Source organism: Eucyclogobius newberryi, unplaced genomic scaffold (assembly GCF_026437365.1).
Source record: "Eucyclogobius newberryi isolate DKJ021-1_F unplaced genomic scaffold, fEucNew1.0.hap1 SCAF_21, whole genome shotgun sequence".
Classification (NCBI taxonomy): domain Eukaryota; kingdom Metazoa; phylum Chordata; class Actinopteri; order Gobiiformes; family Gobiidae; genus Eucyclogobius; species Eucyclogobius newberryi.
The window spans coordinates 23,947,849-23,974,315 of record NW_027315846.1 but is presented as its reverse complement, the minus strand read 5'-3'; the positions used below and the strand labels follow the sequence as shown (position 1 = coordinate 23,974,315).

Sequence of the window (26,467 nt, the reverse complement as noted above, 5' to 3'; positions counted from 1 at the left end):
ATCAGCACAGAAGAAATACAAGTTCAGGACCACAGAGTGCCGTGCATCTCCATCTTGAAGCCTCTAATCACTCGTTTGAAGACGGTGAGGTGAAGGTTTTAAGCAGGGAGAAAAGATGGTTTGAAAGAAGTTAAGGAAGCTATTTTTGTTAAAAAAGAAAGACCTTCTTTAAACAGAAATGGAGGGCTAAGATTCAATCTTCCTGGTATCTATAATGGTATACTGAACCCCTGGAAAGGTAGAGGACCAGGACAAGGACATTTAGATGCTAATCAGGTACTCAGGGTGGTTGAGCCAGTGTCTCACAAAGACAAAGAGGATTCTAATAGCCCATTAAAATTCTGAATAGGCTAGCTCGGTAGATACAAGGGGGGAGTTTCTGTTGAAACAAATAACTCTTTCTACTTCAGGAAGGCTCCGCCCAATGGGCGGGTCTTACCACAGAACAGTATTAATATCGGAGTTCTCGATCTAAATTCTTTTATTGACAATGACTCTTGGATGAGAGTCGAAACGTCTATTTTTTCTAACTGAGTCCAGATGACTACAACTGAAGCTTTTTCAACTATGGAACACGCCTGGACGAATGAGGGATTACGCCGACATAATATATATAATATATGTATATATATGTATATATATTATATATATATATATATATATTATATATATATATATATATATATTATATATATATATATATATAAATATATATATATATATATATATATATATATATATATATATATATTTTTTATATATATATTATATATATATATAATATATATTTTATATATATATATATATATATATATATATATATATAATATATAATATATAATATATTTTATATATATATATATATATATATATATATATATAATATATATATTATATATATATAATATATAATATATTTTATATATATATATATATATATATATATATAAAATATTATATATATATAAATATATATATATATATATATATATATATATATATATATATATATATATTATATATTATTTTTAAAGGAAAAAAATATCGATACTGTGACGGAGTCCATGACGATATATATCGCCGTATCGATATTTTGAACACAACCCTAGTTCATAATCTCCTCCACCTTGACTATTTACCACAGAGAACGTTTGGTCATGTCCAGTGTTGTTTTTGCACCAAACATATCTTTTGGACTTATGGCCATCAGACACAACAGATTTTCTCACATGCTTTTGGGAGACTTCAAATGTGTCCAAAATGTCAAATTTAGCCTGGCTCGGATGTTTTTCTTTGTAAGAAAAGGCTTTGGCCGTAAGATGCCACTGAGAAAATCCTACTAGAACAGCAGAACTTTATTGGGGGTTCATCAGAGGCAGTTTAAATGATGGCGGCGTGTACTGACCCTGTTGAACATGAGTTTGAATGTGTTTGGTTGATTATGAACACAACCACACCCCCAGTTATAAGAGGGCGTGCACACCTATGCAACCTCATCATTTTAGTTTTTTTAGTTTTACTCCCCACTCCCCAATGGATTTTCTTTTTCTTTTTTTTCCCACTGAATCATACAGTTTATAGGTCACATTAAAGGTAGAAAAAGCTCTACCTGTATCGGTCATCAGCAAAGCCATACTCCACCCTGGCTTCTCCTTTAGGCTGAGACGAGAGGAGAGCGTCCACCTTCATCACCAAGTCACTGGCCCTGATCAACAAAAACAAACATCGTTCAAAACCACTTCAACACAAGAACTTAGAGAGTCTTAAAAAGTGTACTAAAGTTGAACCTGTCTTCCTCGATTCCGATCTGCTGCACTTTGCTCTTGATCCTCTCCCCAGACGTCTTCAGGATGATGCTCTCAAGAAGGAGGAAGTCGTCCTGGTTAAAGACCTCCTCATGCTCCAGGGGACCAATGATCTGGAGCCGCAGGATGTTGTGTATTAGGATACTTAAACATGAGCAGCTGACATCACGCACACGTAACTCAAGTTTACTTAATAAATGCACACTAAATCCAACCTGCTTTATAGTGTGCCTCGATAAACAGGAAACAGCTGTTGCTAACATATGCTAGCTTTGCTTTGCAGAGGAGCTGGGGGAAAACAAACTTACTCGTCCGTTGCTTATAACTGCTCTCTGTCCCTTTTTCAGTTTGAGCACGTCTCTACAGAAGGCAGCGTGGGACAGCAGGAAGTCGAATTTAGAATCATCATACGCGCTCTTGAACAACGACATATCCATACCCTAAAAACACACATTTATACCAGTAAGAAACCATTAAAAACACATTTAAACTACCGTCAAAAAGCATTACCCCAACAGCGAAATCGCCAATGTCCGCTCCGTTCTCCAGAGCAGCAGCCGTGTCCTCTTTAGCCAGTTTGGTGATGAAGTTCTTGGCGTTGTTAGCTGATTGGGTTTCCATGGCGGCCCAGACGGCACGGGCCACGCGGCTGGTCTCGGTGGACACACCCGTGGATGGGTTGTTGATCATTCCCAGTCGGACATTGTTGCTGGATTTCTGTAATGGATAATACAGCGTTTCACCGTACGACTGTATAATCGTGATGTGAAGGTTCTCGTTGAATATTAGATACCATGTGTCTGATGGCGTCGTAGAGCAGCTTGCGTCCTGATGGAGTGTCAAAGTCAGCCACCACCCAAAAGGTCACTGGGCGAATTAAGCCATCGTCTGGGGGGAAAAAAGAGGACAGAATAGTAGAAATGTGATAAAAAGATTGTTTAAAAAGACAGCTATTTACCCCATGAGTTAAAAACAATCAGTTCATGCCAACTAACGTCATATCAAGAACATAATTAAAGTGCAGCATGTCGTGGACATGTTTCTACAGGAAGCAATGAGTTTTAACTGGCCAAGACCTTCATCAAAGCACTAAAAGCCCAAAATCGCTTAAAAACGTCATTCATATTTCGTCTGGCACCGTTACTATACACAAGGATTGTTTTAAACACTTACACTCTTCGACTCCATTATGTTTGACCTGTATGCTAATCATTTATTAGCATTTACTACAACAAAGCCACATTTGCGTTTTCAAATGCAGCTGTGCTTTTGTACGATGTCATGTGTCGCTGTATAAATGTCAGAACCACAGCTGACTGTAAAGATTAGAACTGTTCTGATTCAGCAGTTTATGCAGATTTGGAGTTTGCATTTGTTTACGTTAGCGACCTGAGCCAAGATGGCTGCCGGTGGCACAGGTCACATGTCTGGCATTAACAGATTAAAGTCTCAAAATGATATGGTAAAGAGATCTGAATTGTGTATTTTATTGAAGATGACAAATAATGGAGGGTTTGTCAGAGAAGCTCAGTGTGAATTTGTCCAGAACTAAAGTCTTAATAAATATTACGACATCCCATCAAGGGCTCAGTGTTTTTACTCTCATTTTCCACTAGCTAACCTTGTTCCACGTTGTTGTATGTTTAAATATCAGTATTTCATCATGCATATTATTCTTAGTATCATGCATGTACAACCCAACAGTGTATGCTAGTTATAATCTTTACAACACATTCTAAATACATCTAGACATTGAATGAAATGTGTCTCTAGCGCTGCGTTCACACTTGCACGCACCAGAATTGGGACTTAACTGACACTAAGCCCCGAGTTAAACTTCTTGAAATTTGAGATGAAAAACAAAACAAAACAAATGGTTTGGACAGAAGGAAAAGTTGGAAAGATAAACAGGATTACCATGTCTGTTGGTAGAGGCAAGCCCTGAAGTGGGAAAAGGAACAGCACACAAACGAAAGATGAGACAGACAGAGAGAGATAGAGAGAGGGCAGGTAAGGACATGAGGAAAGTCTTCACATTACAGAGAGCGTTAATAATACAACTCCAACACAACCTAATCATGTACCTTTCTTTGTCATGTAGTTCATGCTGTTCGCGACGGCCGTGTTCTTCTCCTTCACGTCCAAAGTGCTAAATCGAGCATAATCGTCGATAAAATAGGTATCTGCAGAAGAAAAGACAGAGCCGTACTAGGATAAGCGTTCCCCTCTGTGATTCTTGTCTTTTATTTTGCTGCAGAGTGTAAAATGTTCCGTACTTGTGTCAGACAGGTCCAGGTACGTCCTGCTGGTGGACAGCACTCTGGGGTTGATGCGTGGGACCACATTGGGCTGGTTCATGATGTAGTCGCTGATGTCGTGATCTGTAGCCAGTTCACCCTGAGAAGAGAAAACACAAAGTTATTATTAGTGATTTATCTGCTGTATTTGTATGCAGCCGACTATACATTATCAACACTGAAACAGCCTGGCTTATCTCTGCCAATTACTTTTGACTGAATCTTGTGATCATAAAAACCTTCACAGCTCATTTAATGAAAGGGCTGCATATTTCACAGGTTTTTAGCAGCTGTGATTGTTATTCACAATTTCAAATAAAACAGTAACTGATACAAGCTTCTTCATTATGAAAGATTACACAAGGGTCTAAAACAGTCTGTTGAAGAGGCAAAAAAATATGTTTTTAACATTGTGATTGTTTCCATCCATCCCCTCCTGTTTATCCAGGGCCGGGTCTCAGTGGCAGCAGTCCAAGCTGGGAGTCCTAGACTTCCCTCCCCCCAGACACTTCCTCCATGTTCCCAGGCCAGCCGAGAGACATAGTCCCTCCAGCGTGTCCTGGGTCTTCCCCGGGGACTCTTGTCCTTTCGGTCATTACCCAAAGTTCCTACCCTCACCTACGTAGATTGACTGGTAAATCGAGAGCTTTGCCTTTCGGCTCAGCTCCCTCTTTACCACAACGGTCCGATGCAGCGACTGCATCACTGCAGCCGCTGCACCGATCCGCCTGTCAATCTCACGCTCCATCCTTCCCTCACTTGTGAACAATTGTTATTGCTTATTTCCTCAAATTGACTACCGTAATCTCAATTTATTTTTAGTTTTGAATGACAAGCACAAGTACACAGGACAGAAATACATAACACTTTTGTTTTTGCTCCCATTTATCATAAACAGAAGTCAAAGATAAAGACGCATATCGTTCAAATTTTGTTCACAAGTCTGCCAAAATCTGTTTGACTGAGCAGTGAATATCAGTATGAATAATGCGTCCCACCTCACAGGTGTGACCTGTCCAGATGCTGATGAGTATGAATATGTCACAGGTGTGCCTGAGGCTGGCCAAATTAAAAGGACACACTGAAACTCTTTTGTTTTATTGGGAGGGTCTGGGGGGGGAGGGGTTCTTGTTCTACATAAACATCTTTGTGAATCTAAAGCTTTGACTTGCACCATTTCCACTCGGCCAGGTGACACAGTGATGGCAAAACTCTGCTTTGGCCTCGGAAAGTTGTATCATTGTGGTGAATAATTAGGACGATTGGAATATGTGAGAAAGTTAAGATATCTTTGGACTGCTGCAAAAGTTTCAAATTAATTACTTCTGTTTTAAGCTATGTGCTTTTCCAACCACTGTATTGTCCGTAGACTTGTCAAGCCAATAATTGTGATCCTTAAACGATTTTATCTCAAATCTATTAAAATTTGATTCATTGTCGAGCCCAGATTTGGCCCTTCATCTGACAATATGACATCATCAAAATTGAGAACGTGAACCTAGCCTGAACGGCACAACTGAGCAGGATTCTAAAAAGGAAAAGTACGTTCCGCAGCGTTTCTCAGATGACACACAAGAGCAGAATGGAGCGGGAACACACCAGGTAGACGGCTCTCTGGTAGAAGGTGGTGGTCTCCAGGATCTTCTGCATGGTGACGGTCTCCATCTCGTCTGGGTCCAGGTGGTCTCTCTGATAGGGTATGCCATTATACAGGACCACAGGCAGGGGTCCCACGCCCGTCTGAGAGTAGTAGGCCTTTGCTTCCTACAAGAGCAAAGAAATGTATGATAGTTTGACCTCTCGCTTTGGCTGAACCATTTAAGAAAACATTTAGTGACAAGTATTCCAGATAATATTATTATAGTATTACCAGACAATACAATACATCACAATACATGTGGCGATAGGAGATATATGTAAAAATGTATCATATCATGGAGATTTGCAAAATAAGAATATTGAGTGTATCGTCAATAATTAAAATTTATCTGAAAGAGATTTTTAAAAATCTAGTGTAATCTCCCTTTTTCAGCTGAACAGCATTAATGCAGTACTCAGCAGGTATTATGTATCGTGAAAAAGTAGGCTTCCCTATATCTAATTGCAAAATGCCAAGAAGTCCATCACAACAATATAAGATACTTTGTGATTACCTTTCTGTTTGTATCATAACTGGAGTCAGATCCGAGCACGCTGCTGATCTCCACATAAGGAAACTTCTTCTCCAGCACTTTGACCACATCTGTAACAGTCAGCTGTCCACCAGGGGGCAACTGGTTGAACATCTAAGGAAAACAACCAGAAGAAATCTTTGAATCTGTGGGAAAACTTTGTCATCATTTTACTTTAGTGTGACTGAACTAACCGACATGACGGCCTCAAAGGCGCTCTGGCTGTTGACCTCGTCACACATGTAGTTATAGGCTCGAACCAGTGCCACTCCTGCGTCCTGCATCCCGTCCACATCGTCCTCATCAGACACCACGAACACCAGCCCGATCCTTTCATAGGACACCAAGACAAGAGTTACAGAAGCAGATCCAAAAGCTGTTATGTTTATTGTGTGGCCCAAGTTAAGGTGTTGAATGATCTCAGGAGCTATGTTGTTGGGGGCTTCAAGCCCCTGGTAGGGTCTCCCAAAGCAAAGTGGTTCTAGGTGATGGGGTCCAACCCATCAAGAGCGGTTCAGAAGCCCCTTACGTCACCAGGATTGGCATTGGCATGACATCCTGGAGCCAGGCCTGGCAGGGAGCACAGCCCGAACGAGCGATGTAGGGCCGTCCTCCAGTGGACCCACCTGCAGAGAGATCTGGGCGGCAGTTGACGGCAGGGGCATCGGCGACCAGATCTCCGGACACAGAAACTGCCTGGGGACATGGAACGTCACCGCGCTGGGAGGGAAATAGTCTGAGCTTGTGCGGGAGGTTGAGTGGTACCGACTAGATAGTCAGCCTCACCTCCACAAACAGTTCAGGCTCTGGAACCCATCTCCTCGAGAGGGGCTGGACGCTCCACTTCTCTGGTGTTGCCCGCAGGGAGAGGCTGGGGCTGGTGTAGGCTTGCTTATAGCCCCTCAGCTCAGCCGCCACGTGTTGGAGTTCACCCCAGTGAACCAGAGGGTGAAGTGATGCCGTCAGGCTGAAGAAGGAGGCCTATCAGGCTGCTTTGGCTTGTAGGACTTCTGAGGCCGTTGACACGTAACGGCGTGCCAGGCGGGCCACAGCATGTGGTGTTGGAGAGGCAAAAACCTGGGGCTGGGAGGAGTTCGGGGAGGCCATGGAGGAGGACTATCCGTCAGCCCCAAAGAAATTCTGGCAAGCCGTCCGGCGCCTCAGGAGGGGGAAGCAGTGCTTCACCAAAACTGTTAATGGTGCAGGTGGAGACCTGCTGACCTCGACTGGGGATGTCGTCGGACGGTGGAAGGAATACTTTGAGGACCTTCTTAATTCCACTGTCATGTCTTCTGAAGAGGAAGCAGAGACTGAGGACTTGGAGGCTGGCTCGTCCATCACCCAAGCTCAAGTTACTGAGGACTGAGGTTGTTGGACCTTAAGTCTCTGGATGTTGTAGGACTGACACGTCTCTGTAACATGGCGTGGCGGTCTGGGACAGTGCCTCTGGACTGGCAGACCGGGGTGGTGGTCCCTCTGTTCAAGAAGGGGGACCAGAGGGTGTGTTCCAACTATCACAGTCCTCAGCCTCCCAGGTAAGGTCTATTCCAGGGTACTGGAGAGGAGAATCCGACCGATAGTCGAACCTCGGATTCAGGAGGAGCAGAGTGGTTTTGGTCCTGGTCGTGGAACACTGGACCAGCTCTATACTCCACCATTCGGTGCTCAAGGGTTCATGGGAGTTTGCCCAACCAGTCCACATGTGCTTTGTGGATCTGGAGAAGGCCTTTGACCGTGCCCCCACAACCTGACCCCGGATAAGCAGAAGAAGAATGATGGATGGCCCTTTAAATGTCCCTGGGATGTTGGCATGTGGGATTGTTTTTAATGCACTGTCAAGCACTTTGGGTACAAAAAGAACTGAATACATAAAGTTGGATTGATTGAATAATGATGCAGATACTGCAATTGTGATTATAATTTTTGAAGCCCTAACTCGACAGATGTGAAATTGCTTGCTTAGGAACCAAAAAACTTTCTACACCAACCTTAGTGGAATGTTATTTGAGTAGAACATCTCAGCTACATTCAGAAGATCTGCAGAGTTGTCTTGAGTTGGGTCCAGGATGATCACCTGCACGTACACACAAACGCACACATATTTATCTCTTCTTCATGACGACTCTGATCTCACTCACAGGTTTGGGCGGATTGAGTGTGCGGCGCTCACCAGATTGTGGAAGTTCTTGCGGATCTGTCGGATGACTCCAGGGAAAGTGGGCCTCAGCAGCTCTTGCACATTGTACGGCCATGTGCTGTACCTGTGGTCTGTCTCCAAGTTATTGATCCACTGAGGATGAGAAACAACAAAAACAACGTGTCAAGACGATTGTACCGTGTGGTTGCAGGTTGTGTGTTAGTGTGTTTCTCCGGCTTTTTAAAACATATTTGGTCTTTTTAGGCTTGGTATTTCACATAGTACAACCTGAAAGATAATGTATACCAATACGAACACGCAAGTAAAATGAGTTTACACCTAAATTTCACACAATTCTGTTTCCCACTTCAAAATATCACAATAAATATCACACAGAGAGATTTGCATATTGTCACATCCCTGATTAAAACGGAATTATAGTAATGATCAAAGCTAAATAATGAGAACAACTTATCATTGTTCAATATTGATTTAATTCCAGACTTTAAAAGAAAAAAGTACTTCATAGTGGGTAATTTATAGTGGTTATTGCGACAACAATAATGAAGTGAATGATGCCTCACACTGATGGCGGGACTGCGTATGTCCACGGCGTAGTCGGACTCCGCGGGCTGCACGTTGAGTTTGAGGATGTCATGGATGTACGGCGTCTCGATGAGCAGAGAGCGCAGCCCCTCCATCACCCGGGCCTCACTACGCAGCACGTCAAACACGCTGCACGCAACACGGACACACAACATCCATCACATCCAGTCACTAAACATACTGTCCAATGTACTGTGGCATTGTTGTTTTGTGTGTGGAGTTAAAGTCGTGTTTTTCTAATTACAGCCTGGCTTGATGAGACTTGTGGGAAATATTTATCATAGTTTTTCATCAGTGGAGAGGATAAAAGTGTTCTAAAGAATGTTCTAAAACGGAATGTCATCAATGCAGAAAATTCCATCCAAAATGCAGGGATGAGTTGCGTGTGTTGCGCCCTTAACCTGTCACACGTGCAATGAAGACAGTTTAAACAATAATTTAACAAAATAAAAAAGTCTTTATTTGTATTAGTCTATTTCAGTGCAATAACAAATAAGCTTTTATTCCTTGTTGCTATTAAGATTCATACTGGGGCTTTAAATATAACAGTGTTAAGTATATGTTAGTGAAATTAACATTCGAACCTTGTCATATGCAGTTTAATGAGGAAATAGTGAAAGTGCAAGAACAAAATCATATCTTAAGAGTTTCAATGAAATGAAGACACTCTAGTGGTTAGAAGTGTACGCAGCAGCACATCAAATAGTTCAAATGCACTCTAAAAGTCATTTCTTTACCTGTTAAATTGTTTTAATCAATGAAAGTTTTCAGTCTCGTCTAAGACTATTGAGGAATTATGTATTTTATGACTTGGTTTGGAGAGAATACCTACTGTGCTGTAAATATGTATCATAGTTTTACATCGGTCAAGTGACAAAAAGGTTGAAAAGGAAAGTTAAAAATGGAATACCTCTACCTTTGTCATTAACACGGAAAATTACAACCAGTATTATTATTCTACTGAAGAATTATACATGTTTTTATATTGGCAAATTCTGCCGAATCGATCTACAAACCTGAAGATATCCTGTGCATCCAAATCTATAAGCAGCCCGTTAATAAACAGCGCCGAGTCTCCGGGCTGCAATCCGAGCGTCCCTTTGAAAAACTGCAGGGGAAACAATAGCGAAAAACGTGTTTACATATGCAGCTTTCATCCTAAATTACATTACACATGTAGATTTAAAACCACAGCCCGGGAGAAGGGTTGACACTCTTATTTAAAACGTCTGCAAACACACGCCATGGAAATAAATGGAATTATTAAGCAAAAGGATGTGGTTGTCTGTTGAGAGGAGGAAAAACACTCAAAAGTCATTGTAGGGAAGTCAGCTCTCTTTACGGCGAGACAAAGACATCAGATTAATCATATTCCAGACGCAGCAATTATCAAAGTTGCATGCGGAGGAGGGGGAGAAGAAAAGAGGGGGAGTGAAAACGTGTCCAAACTGCAACAATCAATAATCATTTTTGCACAGCGGGACTGGCCGTGCTTGCCAATGAGTCGCTGATTTGGTAATTAGGATGTTTGCTACGTACTTACCCCCCTTGAGCCCCCCCCGACGCCGGAGCAGAGGAAATGGGAAACAGCTGGAGAAGGGGCCGAGGTGACAGGGGGGCAAGGCCAGTGGAAAAACAATTACCTACTCAGTCAGTTTGTTTTAGGCAGAGCTGCCGCGGTTTTGTGGACTGTTTAAAGTTGATGGTATAGTTACAGATAATAGAGAATGCTTTAGATGCCATACTTTTACTCCTACTAAAAGCTGACAGTGTAACAATACTCTTACCAGGGCAGAAAGCCTCTAGTCGATTAATCCAGTATTTTTCCTGGTACACTTTATTTTTGCTTGAAAAGATAACACGACAAACCATCTACGAAAACAAAGTAGATATTTTATTTAAAAATCTGTTATATAATGTGGTGAATAATATCCATGCCACAATTCACCTTGTCCCACCCACTTTTGGCTCTTTTTGTTACGGATTAGTACTTCCGTTGTAATGGCACTTCTGAGCTGGAATTCCATGCAATAAACGTGGAGAACGAGGGAAAAGTCTAGCAGCTAAAATATGATGTAAAATGGGTCTATGTGTGTTAAATATTCAGCGTTCATGTGAACAAAAAGTCAACCATGCACAGATTCTGTGGGCGGACAGAAAATGGCTTTGTGTCTGTATAAAACTACCAAGCTCCTGTGTTATGGAATCAGCTCCTGTTAAAGAGGCCGACACAGTCTCTTCATTTAAGACCAGGCTTAAAATGTTCCTTTTGAAATCACTTATGGTCAGGACAGTTAGGAACAGAAATATAAAGCTACAGTTTCAGCTGCACTGCCCCAGGAGCAACTATGCTGGGGAAGTATGTCAGCTTGAGCATTATCCTCTGCTAAAGACTACTTATTCTATCAACAATATTTCATATTTCAGTTCTATGTCTGTTCACATGTTTTTGTCCTTCTTCCACTGGTGCCGTTTCAGACACAGCTGATGCTGACCTGTAGATCCAGATGTTCCTCAACTGCCAGGAAGAACGCTCTCTACTCTAGATGAACGGCTCTTCATCTGCCTGGATGAACTGTCTCTAGATGAACCACTCTCTCTCCTGATTGGCTCCAGCTCCACTGTCCATCTCTCGTTTGCCTGTCCGTCCATGGAAGCCGGATTCCTCCTTCACTGTGGAACTCCTTGAGGTTTCTAAATTCTCCTAAAGGGTTTCCTAGTTTTTCCTAGCTAAGAAGGAGGCTATTTGCCAATTTGCTATGAACATTAATCTGTTTTTTACTGTCGCCCTTTGAGGCAACAGCTGTTGTGATTTTTGGCATTACGAAACATTTTATTGAATTGAATTTGCTGTGGAGATCGGCAGCTCTATGTTGACTGAAACAAATGGAAGAAGGATTACAACGGATGGTGGAGTCGACTTCCAGGCTAATATGGCATTATTGTATTGTCATTGTCCTTTAAACGTGTTCTTGAGTACCTTTACTTATATCTCATAATTTATAATTAACTAACTAACTAGATTTATATCTCAGTAAACATGGAATATTGTCATTCTCTGGAGCCACAGACACAGGCTAAACTAATGGGGCCTCTAAACAGGGTCACTGAACTTTATTATGAGACACAATGAACCATTTCACGGTTTCACACGAGCGGTGGAGTAAGTTGTACAAAGAACTAAGGCTAGACTCAGTAATAAAGAACAGAGCAAATCAGTCAAAAATGAAGGAATGTGGACAGTAGTTTTTGAAGTTGTAGCCGCCTTATTAGGGGCCGTTTTACTCGCACTCATTAGCAGCTCCACATTAACACAAAGCACGTGTTGTTTTACTACACACTGCAGAGACAGGACATCTACACGAGGTAGAAGTACAGGAAGTCGGAATATCTATATTGCTTGTTGTAGTTTTGACAAGATCAGATTTATTTACGTCTAAATTACTGGCCTTGATTAAATGCATTTCTGACTGACATAAATGAATCACCAAAAAGGTCATGGAGGTTTTTTTTTTTTAAAACAGCCAGAAATACATTAAACAAACATGTGGATATTCAAACCACATTCAAACTTGTCAAAACAGGTGAAATAAGATAAATATCTTAAATCCAAGTAATACATAACAGTACTAAATCTAAATTTACTTTGGGTTTATTCATTTAAGGAAAGATTTATTGTATTTTATTCTCACTACAATACTGATATTTTATTCTTGCTTTTGATTTTATTTTGCTGGTCGGCTGCATGTCTATAACAAAAATAATTTCCCCTTGGAGATGAATAAAAGCTATTCTGTTTCTGGTTACAACTGCGTGCTTACATTAGCATGTCAGGGGCTTTGTTTAACTCCCCTTTGTAATTCCCTCTGCTGCCAGTAGATGGACTTCTAAATCAATTCGTGCCATTGGAAACGCCCGACTGAAATGAAGTCATGTTTGCTTTTTGTGGACCAATTATAGGTACAAGAGCAAGTTTAGGACAGCGGGACTGGACATAACAGAAACAAATAAGTAAGTAAGTAAGTGAATAAACAAATAAATAAATCATATTTACTAAAAAAATAAAATGTGTTTTCAAAGTCATACCTTCTGGTTTTCCCCAATCTCTTTGCGCATCTCGGCGCTCACCACGGTTTTCGTGATGGACCTGGGGACAGCAGTCAGAGTTTGAACAAGAGGAACTATAGCGTGCACGTAGAGTTGTTATGAAAGCGCGTGTTTATTCCGGCCGTATAATACCTGGCTTTGGTGGGGAAGTTCTGGCTTAGGTCCTTCATCACATTTAGGGCGTCGACAGCCGGAGCAGCCAGGATGCGAGCGGCCGTCTGGAAACTCAGGTCTGGGATGGAGGGAAATGAACAATACAGAAGGATCAATAAGTCTAATTTATAGATTTTTACTGGCCAACAGCCACCGGGGGGAACTCTAGCAGGAAGTGCAAGCACTTGGCACTGTGTAGAAGAGTTCTCTTTAAGCTTCAAAACGCTGTGTGTTTTATTACACAGACTGATTATCAGACTCATATTCATATTAGCATATTCTGTTATAACACTTAAACCATTGCATCTGGTTCGTCCAATGTTATGCCCATATTAAAATAAAATAAATATTAAATTATAATTCACAGAGAAATTAGTCCAATGAGGAAGTGAATCTAGACGCAGCGAAACGCAGACACCTGCAGCATTGAAAATGAGATTGAAAATGAGACTGAAAATGAGACTTTCTTGGCTAGACCTGACCCACGAGTCAAAAGACAACTCCTGTGTTAAGCTTCAAAATGCTGTGTTTTATTACAATCCAACTCATTAACTGAGAAATTAATCTAATTAAGTCCGCTACGCCATGGGTGTGTCGCAAGACCCACGGTTCAAAAGACAACCGGCGTACATATAGTACACTACTGCATTTATTTATGTGTAAATATCTCATGTCACAATGTGGGCACCTGTGGCTTATTGACAAGTGCGGCCCGTATATGGACAGTTTATTTTTTCTTTGTAAAGATAAAAAAAAATAAACTGTACGGTAGTACAGTAGTGCTATCTAAATGAAAAGGCTGAAAACATTACGTAATATTAGTATTCTTTATGTATTTTTTCCACTTTTGGCTGGTGCTTTTGCAGTGAGATGGCTCTTCTATTTTTAACGCTGCGTTTTACTTGAGACACAAAAGGCCTTGAGCTAAATCTGATCCTGAGAAGCTTCTACTGTCCCCCTGCGGTCTCATTATGTATAAACCGTGTTACGGTGTAGTTTAGAGGAAATGTATCAGATTTTTTAACTATATCTAGTTAGCAGCAATTCTTTGGTAAAGCTTGTGTTTAGAATGCGTTTAAAATAAGCACTGTTAATTGACTCTTGATGTTGTGAACACAATGTGACCGAATTAGATATTTTTCTGAAAATGTTCCACCCTACTATTTTTGCAGCAAGAGGTGGGCAATATATCAGTATTTAGATAATATTGTGATTGTTCTAGTCAATATTATCCCGAACCCTCATTAAAAGATATTTAAATTTCATTGGTGCGTTGCACCAATGAAATTTCCCCATGTGGGACAATAAAGGAATATCTTATCTTATCTTATCTTAAATTCTTCATCCATCCAACAGTAGCTTAAATCCTGCCAAATATCCAAGTGTCAAGTTTAAAGTGACAACGTTTACTTAATGGGATGAGAAATAAGATAAAAGATAAAGAGGAAACACTTGACTCAAATGTGCCTTCAAACGGATTGGCAGCCTTGATCGGACCTGCGAGCTTATCTCTGTACAGTTGTATGCATAGAGCTGTTGGTGGTTAAACAGCTTCGGTGCTTGGTGCCTGCTGAGCCTGTCAGTCTGCTGTTATAGTGTGATCACTGCCCTCTGGAGACGCCCCTCTATCTGTAAACACAGCCAGCTAATGAGCCCCACGGGCCCCAGATAAAGCAGGCAGTCAGGCAGCCTCCTCATCCCAGTCAAGTCACCCGGGCTCAAATCACTACACAGCAGTCGAGTGTCACCGCACTTTCAAACTCGATTTGAGACGCCATACCACCACAATTATTATTATCTCTTTTACTTGAATGATATGGATCAAGACAATTTTAAAACTAAATCGAGAAATTACTAACTTTGTCCTGTTCATGTCAAATTGTCAGTGCAGGATTCAAACTCGTGACGCTGCGGCAAACATTTATCAAGCTTCAATCCAAGCTTTAGTATCAGTACCTGGGATCTACACCAAAGCAGCACAGCATACGTGTTCAGTTCAATTTATTTTTGTAACGCCCGAAACCACAACAGCAGTTGCCTCGAAGGGTGACAGTGAGTAGAGAAGTAGAATAAATAATGTTCACAGGAAATTAGCGAATGGATAAATATCCCAGCGTCCCCTGTCCTTAGACACTACATCTCTGCTAGGAAAAAACATCCTCAGGGAGAAACACAGAGAAGGAGAAATCTTACTCCTGTGGATGGACAGACTGCAGATGGTCCAGGACTTCCATTTGCAGTTTATGGAGCCAGAACCATCAGGAGAGAGGGGTGGGGGTTCAGCTTTTGACATTACCGTATTTTCCGCACTATAAGGAGCACTTAAAAGCCTTTGTTTTTCTCAAAATACGACAGTGCGCTTTATAATCCAGTGCGTCTTATATATGGACTAATTCTGGTGGTGCTTTCTGACCTTGAAGCAATTTTGTAGTCCGGTGCACTTTGTGTATGAAAAATGATCTAAAATTGACCATTCATTAATTTTAATGTATCAGTGTCAATGGATAGTCTCCACTGTCAAAATAAACTTACAAATTCAATTTCAAAATAAGTGATCTACAAACATGACGTATCCAGGACTTCAAGGAATGTGAAAAGTTTATTATTGAACTGGAGGAATGTACACTTTAATTGCTGAATACATTCATTTATTTAAAAGCCCAAAATCACAGTGCTGCACAAAATTGTTGATTTTATCAGCAGAAAGGAAATCACCCTGTCTTTAGACCATCCTATGCGACATCAACCATCAATTTAACAAGAAAGAGTTGAACGTTTGACAGTAAATAGCCTAATGCCAGCGCGCCAGCCACAGCTTATTACTGCTCTATGAAAGGCATTGTCCTGATGATCAACTTTTACTAAATTTAAAACCTACTTCATCCAAACAACATTTAATATGAATAGAAGACACACAGACTTATGTTGCAGTCTCTGGTGTCGACTGACGCTTCAAAATATGGTTTGGAGATTTACTGTAAAACCATGTCATCTCTGAATGTTATTCGCTGCAATAACGATGATTTACAATTACGTTCATAGGTTGTTGCCCGTTATTGAGTTGAGGTGCTAATTATATTTTCTTAAAACAGACAATAATGTAACATCATGATGACTACATGTGTCAGGAGGTTACCATTGATTACCTACAAATTCAAGCAGCAGGTTTTAATCTCGAGTGTAATTATTTGGCATTGTCCCGGTTTATTGTGCAGCGTTTGGGAGCAGACTCACCTTGCATTTGCCAGACTTTGAGCGGAGCCATTTCATTAGTGCTTTCGATCAGATGCTTCCTCAGCTCCTTCAGTTGCTCTTTTAGTTCGGGGTAAAGAGTCCTGGAACAAAAGAAAACTAATGAATGCACATTATCATGGATCTGTATTAAACAAGCTTCAACGGAGCGCAACAGTTCTGACGACTTCGAAGCTCGTCGAGGTTAGAGACGCAAATTTACCAATGTTTCCATAAACGTTTCGAAGTTTAAAGGAGACATATTACACTTTTATTCGGTAGTATTGAACTATAACATAAGTAGATTTTCATTTTGTATTTTGTTCATTGTTAACTGCAATATTGATCTAAAACAGCTCTGTAACAGAAACAGGTCCATTGACTTCCTGTTCAAAGCCTTTTCTTAGTCACATTTCACCGTAACAAGCAGTGGATTGTTACAGTGGAGCAGATAATTAGAATAGATGGATAACTCAGTAGTTCAGATTTGTGTGTTTACATGCACAAAAGGAATATGATGAACATAAATAAATAACATATGTTGACACGTATGAGTTAACTAGTGGATTTTAACTGCCATGAGTGGAGTGTTATATTTCAGTTTGCCCGTTTTGCATACATTTCCAAGTCAAAACCTGCACAGCTGTGAACGATTATAGGTGTGCATGTGAACAAAGCCATAGTCCATCCAATCCATTGCTAAAAAGGAATAACCACTAGCTTTCAGTCTTGTTATAAATAAAAACTTGTTATATATGTATTTTAAAAACCGTTTGACTAATCAAAAAACTGAAAGAAATAGTTGACTACTAAAATATAAGTATAATAAATAATAGTACTTTTGCATAAATAACTAGGAAACAACATATCACGTTTTTCTTTTGTGTAAAATTAAAAATTGCAGGCAAGACAGACAGCAAAAGACAACTCTTGGTATCTTTGCTCATGTTTACAGCAAAGATTCATTTCCAATATTTTAATATTTGGAGGGGGAGATAAGGTGGGAGGACACGACTAAAGCCTGCCAAGTGGTGCAATTCCAGGCAGAAACCTCCTCCTCATGTTTCATCAGGCTCCGACACGGCATCACTCACTTGAGTTTTCCAAAGAGGAATCCTTGGACCTCATCCACGGGATCGTTCTCCCCGATCACTGTGGCGTTCACCTCCACTCCTGAAAGCAGAGTCCATGAGCTGGTTATTCACGGCAGGAGCACAGTGCAGCCGCGACCGTGCCCCAGCCGCCACCGTGCCCCAGCCGCCACCGTGCCCCAGCCGCCACCGTGCCCCAGCCGCCACCGTGCCCCAGCCGCCACCGTGCCCCAGCCGCCACCGTGCCCCAGCCGCCACCGTGCCCCAGCCGCCACCGTGCCCCAGCCGCCACCGTGCCCACCGCCACCGTGCCCCAGCCGCCACCGTGCCCCAGCCGCCACCGTGCCCGCCGCCACCGTGCCCCAGCCGCCACCGTGCCCGCTGCTTACCCTGGACTTGTGTGTCGTCCTTTGCCTTGTACTCCTGGCTCTTGATGGCCAGCTCCACGCCGTATCCTGACAGGTGCACTTTCTTGGCGCTGGCTTTCTGGGGAAGCAGAGGGGTTTTGTTAAAAAGAGGAAGGCAGTTAAGAGAATGATTCAAGTGGAAATGTTTCTGAAGTAGTTACGAACATCAGGAGTAAAACCTTGTGAGTAACAGTGGAGAAAGGCTACAGTGCAGTCACCACAGAGGTACTAGTAGTACTTCTAACTGTTCACCGCCTCCTTTTTCTTTCTCTCACTCCTGAGGACCTGTGGACCCAGATGCCCCTCCCCTGGTGAAGTGGTCCCTGCCCTGTGTGGACGGTCCCTCATCTGCCTGAGGAGTGGGTCCAGCTCGCCCCCGACGGTCCCTCATCTGCCTGAAGAGTGGGTCCAGCTCCAGTCTCCTCGTGTCCGTCTGTCCGTCTGTGAGAGTCGGATCTCTCCTTCACTGGAACTCCTCCAGGTTTCTACGCTTTTTTCCCAAAGAGGTTTTTTTTTGTAGTTTTTCCTGGCCGAGAAGGAGAGTCTAAGGACAGAGGACCCTGGGACATCGTCCCTCGCCACCACAGACATTGTCTGACTCCATCGCCACCACAGACATTGTTGATTCATTTCTCCCTGTGGCCCTCAGAGGCAACTGTTGTTGTGATTTTGGGCCTTACAAAAATAAATTGATTTGATTTGACTTCTTATATCTGTAAGTCTTTAGCGCTTTAGTCGCTTTATCAGGAGATGGCATCTTCGACAATCAAAATTTGTATTAGTCGACTAATTATTATATTTAGATTTATATCACAACAGCAGAAAGGAGGAGGCATGGAGTTAAATTTGTTTACAGCACGTGTAGTATGAATGTTCATTAACATTCACTGTCCCCACCCCAACAAATAAGAATAAATGTAAAATACAAATCCTTGTTCAACATATCCTGAAATAGTTTTGACATAACAGTACTTCTTGTACATTTACTTTACTTCATTTTTGATGCAAATTAGATTCAGTGACAACCTTTGCGCGCACAAAGCGGCTGCAGTGGAAGCACATCACACAGGCAGTGTCTGGAGTTACCTTTTCAACTCCAAACTACAATAAAAACCCAGAGTGCGTAACAACCTGACCACTGCCCAGGACCGCCGTCTAACAGATGGTGGGAATATCTTTACATAATTACGAGCTAAACACGGCATTTGAATTTGAGAGAAGCAGGAACGAAGCCCAACACGTTTACTCGTGTAAACGAGGGCTAAACTTAACAGATCGAGAGAAAATGAGTTTGCTATTTAAGAATAGTTGCTGGCTATTGTGTGCAGTCTTCTCTTCTGATGAACATGGCAGCGCTATATTTTAGATTGAATTGAAATTTAGAGAAAATCTATGAAATGTATTTTGTTTATCTTGGCAGGTAGTACAAACCTTAGAGATAAAAGTGTCCGTATATTTATTTGAATAATACTATTTAAAACATGTTAAGTATTGTAAGTAAATGAACATTAGACTTAGGTAGTTATAGTAGTTGTGGTGGTCGTCGGGGATCGGAGAGATCAAAACATCACATGGTTATAGGGTATTTATACCCCGTTCTGCCCCAAGTAGTCCTGCCATAGAAAGTGTGTCCTTTTATCTTGAGCTAGGTTTATGTAGTAGTAGTAGTAGTAGCCGTAGTGAAAGTAGTAGTAGCTGTAGTGAAAATAGTAGTAGCTGTAGTTAAAGTAGTAATAGCTGTAGAGAAAGTAGTAATAGCTGTAGTGAAAGTAGTAGTAGCTGTAGTTAAAGTAGTAGTAGCTGTAGTTAAAGTAGTAGTAGCTGTAGTGAAAGTAGTAGTAGCTGTAGTGAAAATAGTAGTAGCTGTAGTTAAAGTAGTAGTAGCTGTAGTGAAAGTAGTAATAGCTGTAGTGAAAGTAGTAGTAGCTGTAGTTAAAGTAGTAGTAGCTGTAGTTAAAGTAGTAGTAGCTGTAGTGAAAGTAGTAATAGCTGTAGTGAAAGTAGTAGTAGCTGTAGTTAAAGTAGTAGTAGCTGTAGTTAAAGTAGTAGTAGCTGTAGTGAAAGTAGTAATAGCTGTAGTGAAAGTAGTAGTAGCTGTAGTTAAAGTAGTAGTAGCTGTAGAGAAAGTAGTAGTAGCTGTAGTGAAAGTAGTAGTAGCTGTAGTGAAAGTAGTAGTAGCTGCTGTTGTAGTAGTGGAGTAAGTAGAAGTTTATTGAGTTGAGTGCTTTATTTCATGCCTGAATTTTAAGTAATAAATTAACACCTGTTCTTGAATTTGAGTTCAAAATAGCAGTAAAAACGTACATTCCCATTATTTTTCAGTTGTATTTTAAGCGTCCTTCACTTACTGCCACATAATGTCGGAGCACATATGCCGCCTCGCCTTTATGCACCATGGACACCAGCGTTTGATGGAGCTCTCTGAACTCTGCTCTCCCAAACTGGGCGTACAGGATGACCACAGGGGCATCCGGGCTGGAGCCGGGGTATTTGTGATCGCCTTTGAACAGGTACGGCTTGGGTCTGAACGAAACACCACGTTAGCTCAAATCAAAACTCCTCACGCTTGTAGTCGTGCCCGTTGGTACCTCTCAGATGCGGCTTTCAGCAGATCTCCTAAACTTTCAGTATCACATGTCTTCACTCCATGGATGCTGAAAAACGCTGAGCAGCCAGGAGGAGGCGGCTCATTGGAAGCGATCTGCAAAACATAATCATGAAACTAGATCAACTTTATAGGGTGTAATAGGCTTTATATGGACAAACAAACCACTTGTCTCCATGGTAGGGATGTCAAGATTATTAAGCCAATCGATAATCATGATTATTCAGGTCATAATATAATTGTAAGAACCAAAAAAATAATAATTGTGGGAAGTTCTTTTTTAAATATAAAATATACAGACCTAAATGTAAAGAACTTTTTTTAACTTTATTTTGTCTTTCAGGAAGTGCCATATCATGAAGTCGGAACAGTAACATTCACAGGACAATTAAAGATTTCCCCGGTCAGAGTCTCAATGATCGTGAATAATCGTTAAATCGTGATGTTTTTTCTCACAATAATCATATCACTAACATTTGATATTGTGACATCACTACTCCATGGTGAAGTTATTGCTTTGCCAATCATTTCTCAGTATTGTATTATGCTTGTCTATATAGCGTTTGTTTGATTATGGTTGTTTTTATTGCTCTAAAATGTGCTTGCCTTTCCACAGATTTGGCCTGTGACTTGGCCTGATGGGGTCACCTACTTGTATGCATGGAGAGAGATAATTTTAATGCTATATTTTGTAAGATTTCCAGGAAAAACTATACCATTCATGGAGACATAGGGTTAGTGTTGTCACAATACTAAAATTTAAGTTTGATTTCTTTAATCTAGTGTAAGCCAACCATTAAGACTATGTTCCATTATCACACAAACATTACTATTTGGATAAAATGTGCACGTCTGGTCTTAATCTGATTCATTCTGTTTATCATATAGTTGGTATTTTCCATGTGCTCATTGCAGGGGGCGGGGCTTACACGCTCTTCTGCCTCATGTTTTGACTTCTCTGCTTTCCTCAGTTTTATGCAGAAACCTCATACATTCCTAATACTGTATGTACAATTTCTGATGGTTTTGGGAAAGCAACGTGAAGTTTGTTGCTGGATTATTTACCACAGGTTAGCGCAGCTCAGCTCTCAAGCGCCTTAAAAGTAAATAATGTAAATAAAAGTTCAATAAAAAGTAAAATGCCATACATTTCTAAGAACCCTCCATCCCTTGTTGGGAAATGGGAGGTTTTGTCTATAGGAGCTTTTGTTTATAAGAGTTCTTCTATTAAGAGTGTTTTTTAAACTTCCTATAATCTGTTATCTATTCTTTTCCTCTGTATCTACCTGCGTTGTATCAATGAAATTTCCCCATGTGTGGACAATAAAGGAATATCTTTTCTTATCTTATCTTATATCTTAACCTCATGTTTCTCTGGAATTATTGAGGCTAGAGAAACATTCTGGAACAAAATAGAGACTGAAAAAGGGGTCACACCCTGCTATACATGTGTAGCAGTAACACAGTACTACTAAATGGGACTGAATTTGGAATAAAATACAAAAGAAACAATGGTGTGTAACCTTTGATTACCTGTTGAAATGAATGAACAGTAGCAGAGTAGACTCTCAGGGACAAGGCAAACTTCAGCATGTTGATTTGGACCGAGCTCAGCAGTGCACCCGCTTTCTTCACTATCAGCTCGTAGTAGGCAAGGTCCGTGTCTAAGCAAAAAAACATAGACGTGGGGAATATGTTCAGCATTTATTGTCATTTCCGTTACCACTTGTAAAGCAGAAAAGATCCTACAGCAGTTGTTTTTTACGCTAAAAAAAACAAACATGAATAAAGCGAAACACAAGGCAGCTCTGGTCCGGTCTCGTTAGTGCTTACACGAAACCCTGACGCTGCAGGCGCTGCCAGGAGGATGCACGGGGTACAAACATCATCAATTCAGCAGAATGAAAAATGTTATTCTAGTTTAGCTCAGCCCTACCGTCATGCTCGCCCTCGATGTTCTCATTAGCCTCCACAAAGTCCCAGAACTTCTCCTGGCTCTCCTCTGCCATGAACTCACTGAGGGCAGGGTAGAGAGAGGTGAGCAGTGTAGATAAACACACTTGAAAATGTATGTATTGTTTTCTGCTGTAAGGGCATCATTTATAATCATTTATTACAATTTTAACAAGCGTACAATGACCGTTAGAGCAGCCCTTTTTGATTGAACTTAAATTATAAGAACACATTTAATATGCATCAGTCTTGCAGTCGAAGTGATGAAGAGATTGATGCATAATTCATTACGCCTTGGGGCAGACTGAACTGAAATGTGCCTGCAAATCTGTGCCTACAAAAAGCAGTGTGTGAAGTCAAGCGTCTTTTCTCAGTGCATGTCGGGCGTGTCAGTTCGGATTGGGAGATTGCTCGTTCACCCGACCTGCATTTATCCGCTTTCTTACTTTGTATTTTTGGTTTTTGACTCAAATTTTCAGAAGTTGGCAACAGTTCTCCCAAGCGTAAAGTTAACGTGATACAAAATACCTTGCAAGCTATCTTATTTGTTGTGAAATATGTTTTGACTTCCACAAATCATACGCCCCCGATGCCACAACTTGGATCGTTCATGTCGCTTCCAGAATTCCATTTTCTCTGACTTGAGCAAATAGCTATCATTAGCAGTGTTTTCATGTGCAACTTCTGCTCAGAAAGTTGTATTTAGAATTTATCTGACGCCACACGAAGGTATCATAAGAATTAAGATAATCCTTTTATTGTCCCATATGGGGAATAAGGAGCTAACCCGCGGCTTATGCTAGGATATTAAAACAAAGATATATAATTATTCGTCCAAAATTCACAAGCACAAGTTATGAATTAGTTATTAATGTGTAAAAGGATTTTTTCATACAAAACTGATTTTTAATAGAATATTGCACCTGCTTATAATTAAAGGCGTAATGGACGATTTTTCGGCGATTTGAGAACATCTCTTGTCTCCCGTAGATTTCCGTCTCTTCTGAGTCAGCTCGAACTGTCTTTCTCCGTCTTAATTTTGTCCCGTGCACTGAGGGAACTATATTATGATAAATCCATGCGCTTAGACACGCAGAAACGTGCTGCTCTCCTGGGGACGAGCCGACGAGGCTGCAGGTGAGCGGTAGGTGCGTTCTATGATTGATACATGGCAGAACTAATTGGCCGTCCACGCCACGAGGAAATGAGACTCAGATTTGGGCCGAAAAAATCGTCCATTACGCCTTTAAACGAAGCACAAATTTGGCCTTCTGGTTTGGCCTGTATAACAGCATCATTACTCTTGCAACTGAAGGCACGTTAGTTACAGTATAATAGACAGATACCTGGCTTCGAGCAGCAGCAGCGTCTCAGTCCATTTGGTGGTGAGCGTGGTTGTGACCCCGTTAGAGTCCTCACTCCCAGACGCAGAGCAGAGCAGGGACAGCAGCAGGACGAGAGCGAGCCACATCCTCAACGTAAAGGCTGGAAGACAGGGACACGAACCAATCAAACATTGCAGAATACTGACAAAATAAAAAGGTAAATAAACAGGTGTTTCAATATAAAAACACAATAAATACTACAAAGATACATTGGTTTACACTGCCATATTATGTCGTAGTTATAATCCAAAGGAGTGGACCCTTTAAAGCTTGTTAAGAAAACAAAACAAACATCCTGGACTGGAAGCAAACATAAGTGGAATGTGATTTCAATGGAAAAACTGGTGTTAACCTTAGAAATATTACCAAATATGAAGAATCAACGCAGTTTAGACCGATGAATATCACTCAGATACATGTGAGTGAATCAAAACCTGATTTAAATACTTTGACAATTTTATTTTACAATATTTGTTTATTTCATAGATTACAACAGACACTGATTTACTGGAGAAATACGTACATAAATGTTGACTACTTAATAGTTTTTTAATTTTATCTACAGACAAGTTGCGTGTGTTACCACAAAATTTACTTTCTGGGTAGCTCAAATACAGGAAAGACATTTTATTTTTTCAGCAAACAAACTGACATTTCTAGCCTGGAAACACAGGACACACAATGTTCAATTTTAAAGCAAAATTTGTGGATGAAATTAGATTTTTGTTTAGTTAAAGTGAAGATTAAGAATTTGACGCCAAAGCTGGAACTAAAGCGTCCAATAGAAAGTTTCAGCGTGTCTCCTCTGTCCAATCAGCGCGGAGTTTGGACATTCTCTGACAGTCTTCTTACCTGTCAAGCGCTTTGGACAACAATTTGAGCAATATCTTGATATTCTAACAAGCTTTCGGGCTGTGTATATGTCGCGTTATTGCCTCATTCCAATAAAATGTCTCGCCATTGCACACGGGCCAGTTAAAGACTATTTCAATGCACTTTTGTTGATGTTTTAACTGCAGCTACGCTAACAAAGCTAGCAGGTTTCTATTGTCCAGTGGGGAAAATATCAGATTTATAATATGTGCAAGCTTGATTCTCTGCTGCATGAAGCGGATGTATGTGACACGATCAGACACATTGGAAAACACCCATTTGTAGCGTCAGAACGGAGAAAATATCTGATAATCCTCACCGAAGCCGGCTCCGGTGCGTAAAGTGCTTCCTGCTTTCATGATCCGCGAAGTGCAGGGGGCGTGTCCTCAGTGAGGACGCTTCGCAGCCACTTTAGGCGCCCGCAACTGTCGCCTGTACAAAATTATGTCATGATTAATAAAAACATGATTTAGCGGGAATTAATTATGTTTATATTTACTAGACATTGGACCGATTTCCTTTTGGCCTATACATTGTGCCCATGCAGTGCAAGTGTATATATATTACTGTATTATGATCATAATAATTATGTTTTGATCCTGAAACCAATCAGATTTCATGTGTGTTGCCTATTAAGTTGCCTGAATATTTTTTTTATGACATGCATTGCAAATTTCTGAATGAACGGTTCCCCTATAGATTTACAAGTACTTTGTGAGCTTGAGACATCCAAGCATCTGAACATGTAAGTTCCAGTCGCCACCACAGACAAGGGTTCCCTCAGAGTGGTTTGCACAGTGGGAGTGGTTTGGACTCCATATACCATATTCTGCAAACCACAAGGAGCAGAATGCTCCATATACAGTGAAAAAAAAGAGAATAAAACGAAACAAGACATGTGATACGTTCTGGTGCGGCGAACTGTGGAGTCATCACCATGGCGCATGGAAAGCATCAACAGTATCTATCTGTTGTGCAAAAGAGCAGGAGAAGGGCCTCAGTGATGCGGGAGGAGGGATATTAGGGACCGTGGGGGGCCCTCATAATAAACTTAGTAATGAGTTTTTGAGTGTTTGAGGGCCCTTAGGATCCTCCGATCACTACGGGCACCACCGATACCTTCACTTTCCAAGCCTTCTCCAGCTATATATATATATATATATATATATATATATATATATATATATATATCGGCTTTGATTTTTTCAAAGTGGTTACCCTGTGGCACTCTGCCCATACTTCAATGATGCCATGTCATGCTGCATTTCCTCTCGGCGCCATACCCAGTCCAACTTGCTTTTTTAATCAAATGTTATATATTAATTGTTAAAACCCCAATTCACATATTCTCTGAGCACTGGCCAATCAGAGCTGTCAATGCAGTGTCCTTTTGTGTGTTCTTTGGTGTTGAAATTCCAAGTACAATCAAATGTTTAAAAATTGACCCAAAAAAGTACAATTAGTCCAAAAACGTACTCAATTACAGTAACGTGAGTATTTGTAATTAGTTGCTTTCCCTCCTTGGCTAAAGCCCATGAATAAGGCCATCGTTTACACATGCAGAGGTGCTGACAGAGAACCTGCTCCACGCTCTGAGCAGAGAGCTTGAGAAGATAGGTATGAGAGAAGAAGTCCTGCTCCATCAG

At 40.9% G+C, this 26,467-nt stretch overlaps 1 protein-coding gene across 2 annotated transcripts in view; it reads right to left on the bottom strand.

Moving 5' to 3' along the window:
- The window catches only part of uggt1 (UDP-glucose glycoprotein glucosyltransferase 1), a 53,666-nt gene extending 28,472 nt beyond the window's left edge, over positions 1–25,194 (bottom strand). The window contains exons 1-26 of one of the 2 annotated variants that reach the window (XM_072457237.1): positions 25,141–25,194; positions 23,910–24,048; positions 22,547–22,626; positions 22,144–22,274; positions 20,594–20,706; positions 20,354–20,528; positions 17,988–18,084; positions 17,602–17,680; positions 16,511–16,611; positions 13,256–13,355; positions 13,103–13,163; positions 10,033–10,124; positions 8,995–9,145; positions 8,444–8,563; positions 8,262–8,347; positions 6,468–6,603; positions 6,256–6,387; positions 5,702–5,866; positions 4,082–4,202; positions 3,890–3,988; positions 3,723–3,746; positions 2,599–2,693; positions 2,316–2,522; positions 2,114–2,245; positions 1,788–1,918; positions 1,610–1,705 (exon numbers count right to left, since the gene is read on the bottom strand). In XM_072457237.1, coding sequence (XP_072313338.1) covers positions 1,610–1,705; positions 1,788–1,918; positions 2,114–2,245; positions 2,316–2,522; positions 2,599–2,693; positions 3,723–3,746; positions 3,890–3,988; positions 4,082–4,202; positions 5,702–5,866; positions 6,256–6,387; positions 6,468–6,603; positions 8,262–8,347; positions 8,444–8,563; positions 8,995–9,145; positions 10,033–10,124; positions 13,103–13,163; positions 13,256–13,355; positions 16,511–16,611; positions 17,602–17,680; positions 17,988–18,084; positions 20,354–20,528; positions 20,594–20,706; positions 22,144–22,274; positions 22,547–22,626; positions 23,910–24,048; positions 25,141–25,180 — 2,903 coding nt within the window. In that variant the 5' untranslated portion in view covers positions 25,181–25,194. The remainder of the gene's footprint in view (positions 1–1,609; positions 1,706–1,787; positions 1,919–2,113; positions 2,246–2,315; positions 2,523–2,598; positions 2,694–3,722; positions 3,747–3,889; positions 3,989–4,081; positions 4,203–5,701; positions 5,867–6,255; positions 6,388–6,467; positions 6,604–8,261; positions 8,348–8,443; positions 8,564–8,994; positions 9,146–10,032; positions 10,125–13,102; positions 13,164–13,255; positions 13,356–16,510; positions 16,612–17,601; positions 17,681–17,987; positions 18,085–20,353; positions 20,529–20,593; positions 20,707–22,143; positions 22,275–22,546; positions 22,627–23,909; positions 24,049–25,140) is intronic. The other variant, XM_072457239.1, reaches the window with a different exon arrangement.
- Positions 25,195–26,467: the final 1,273 nt, after the last annotated feature.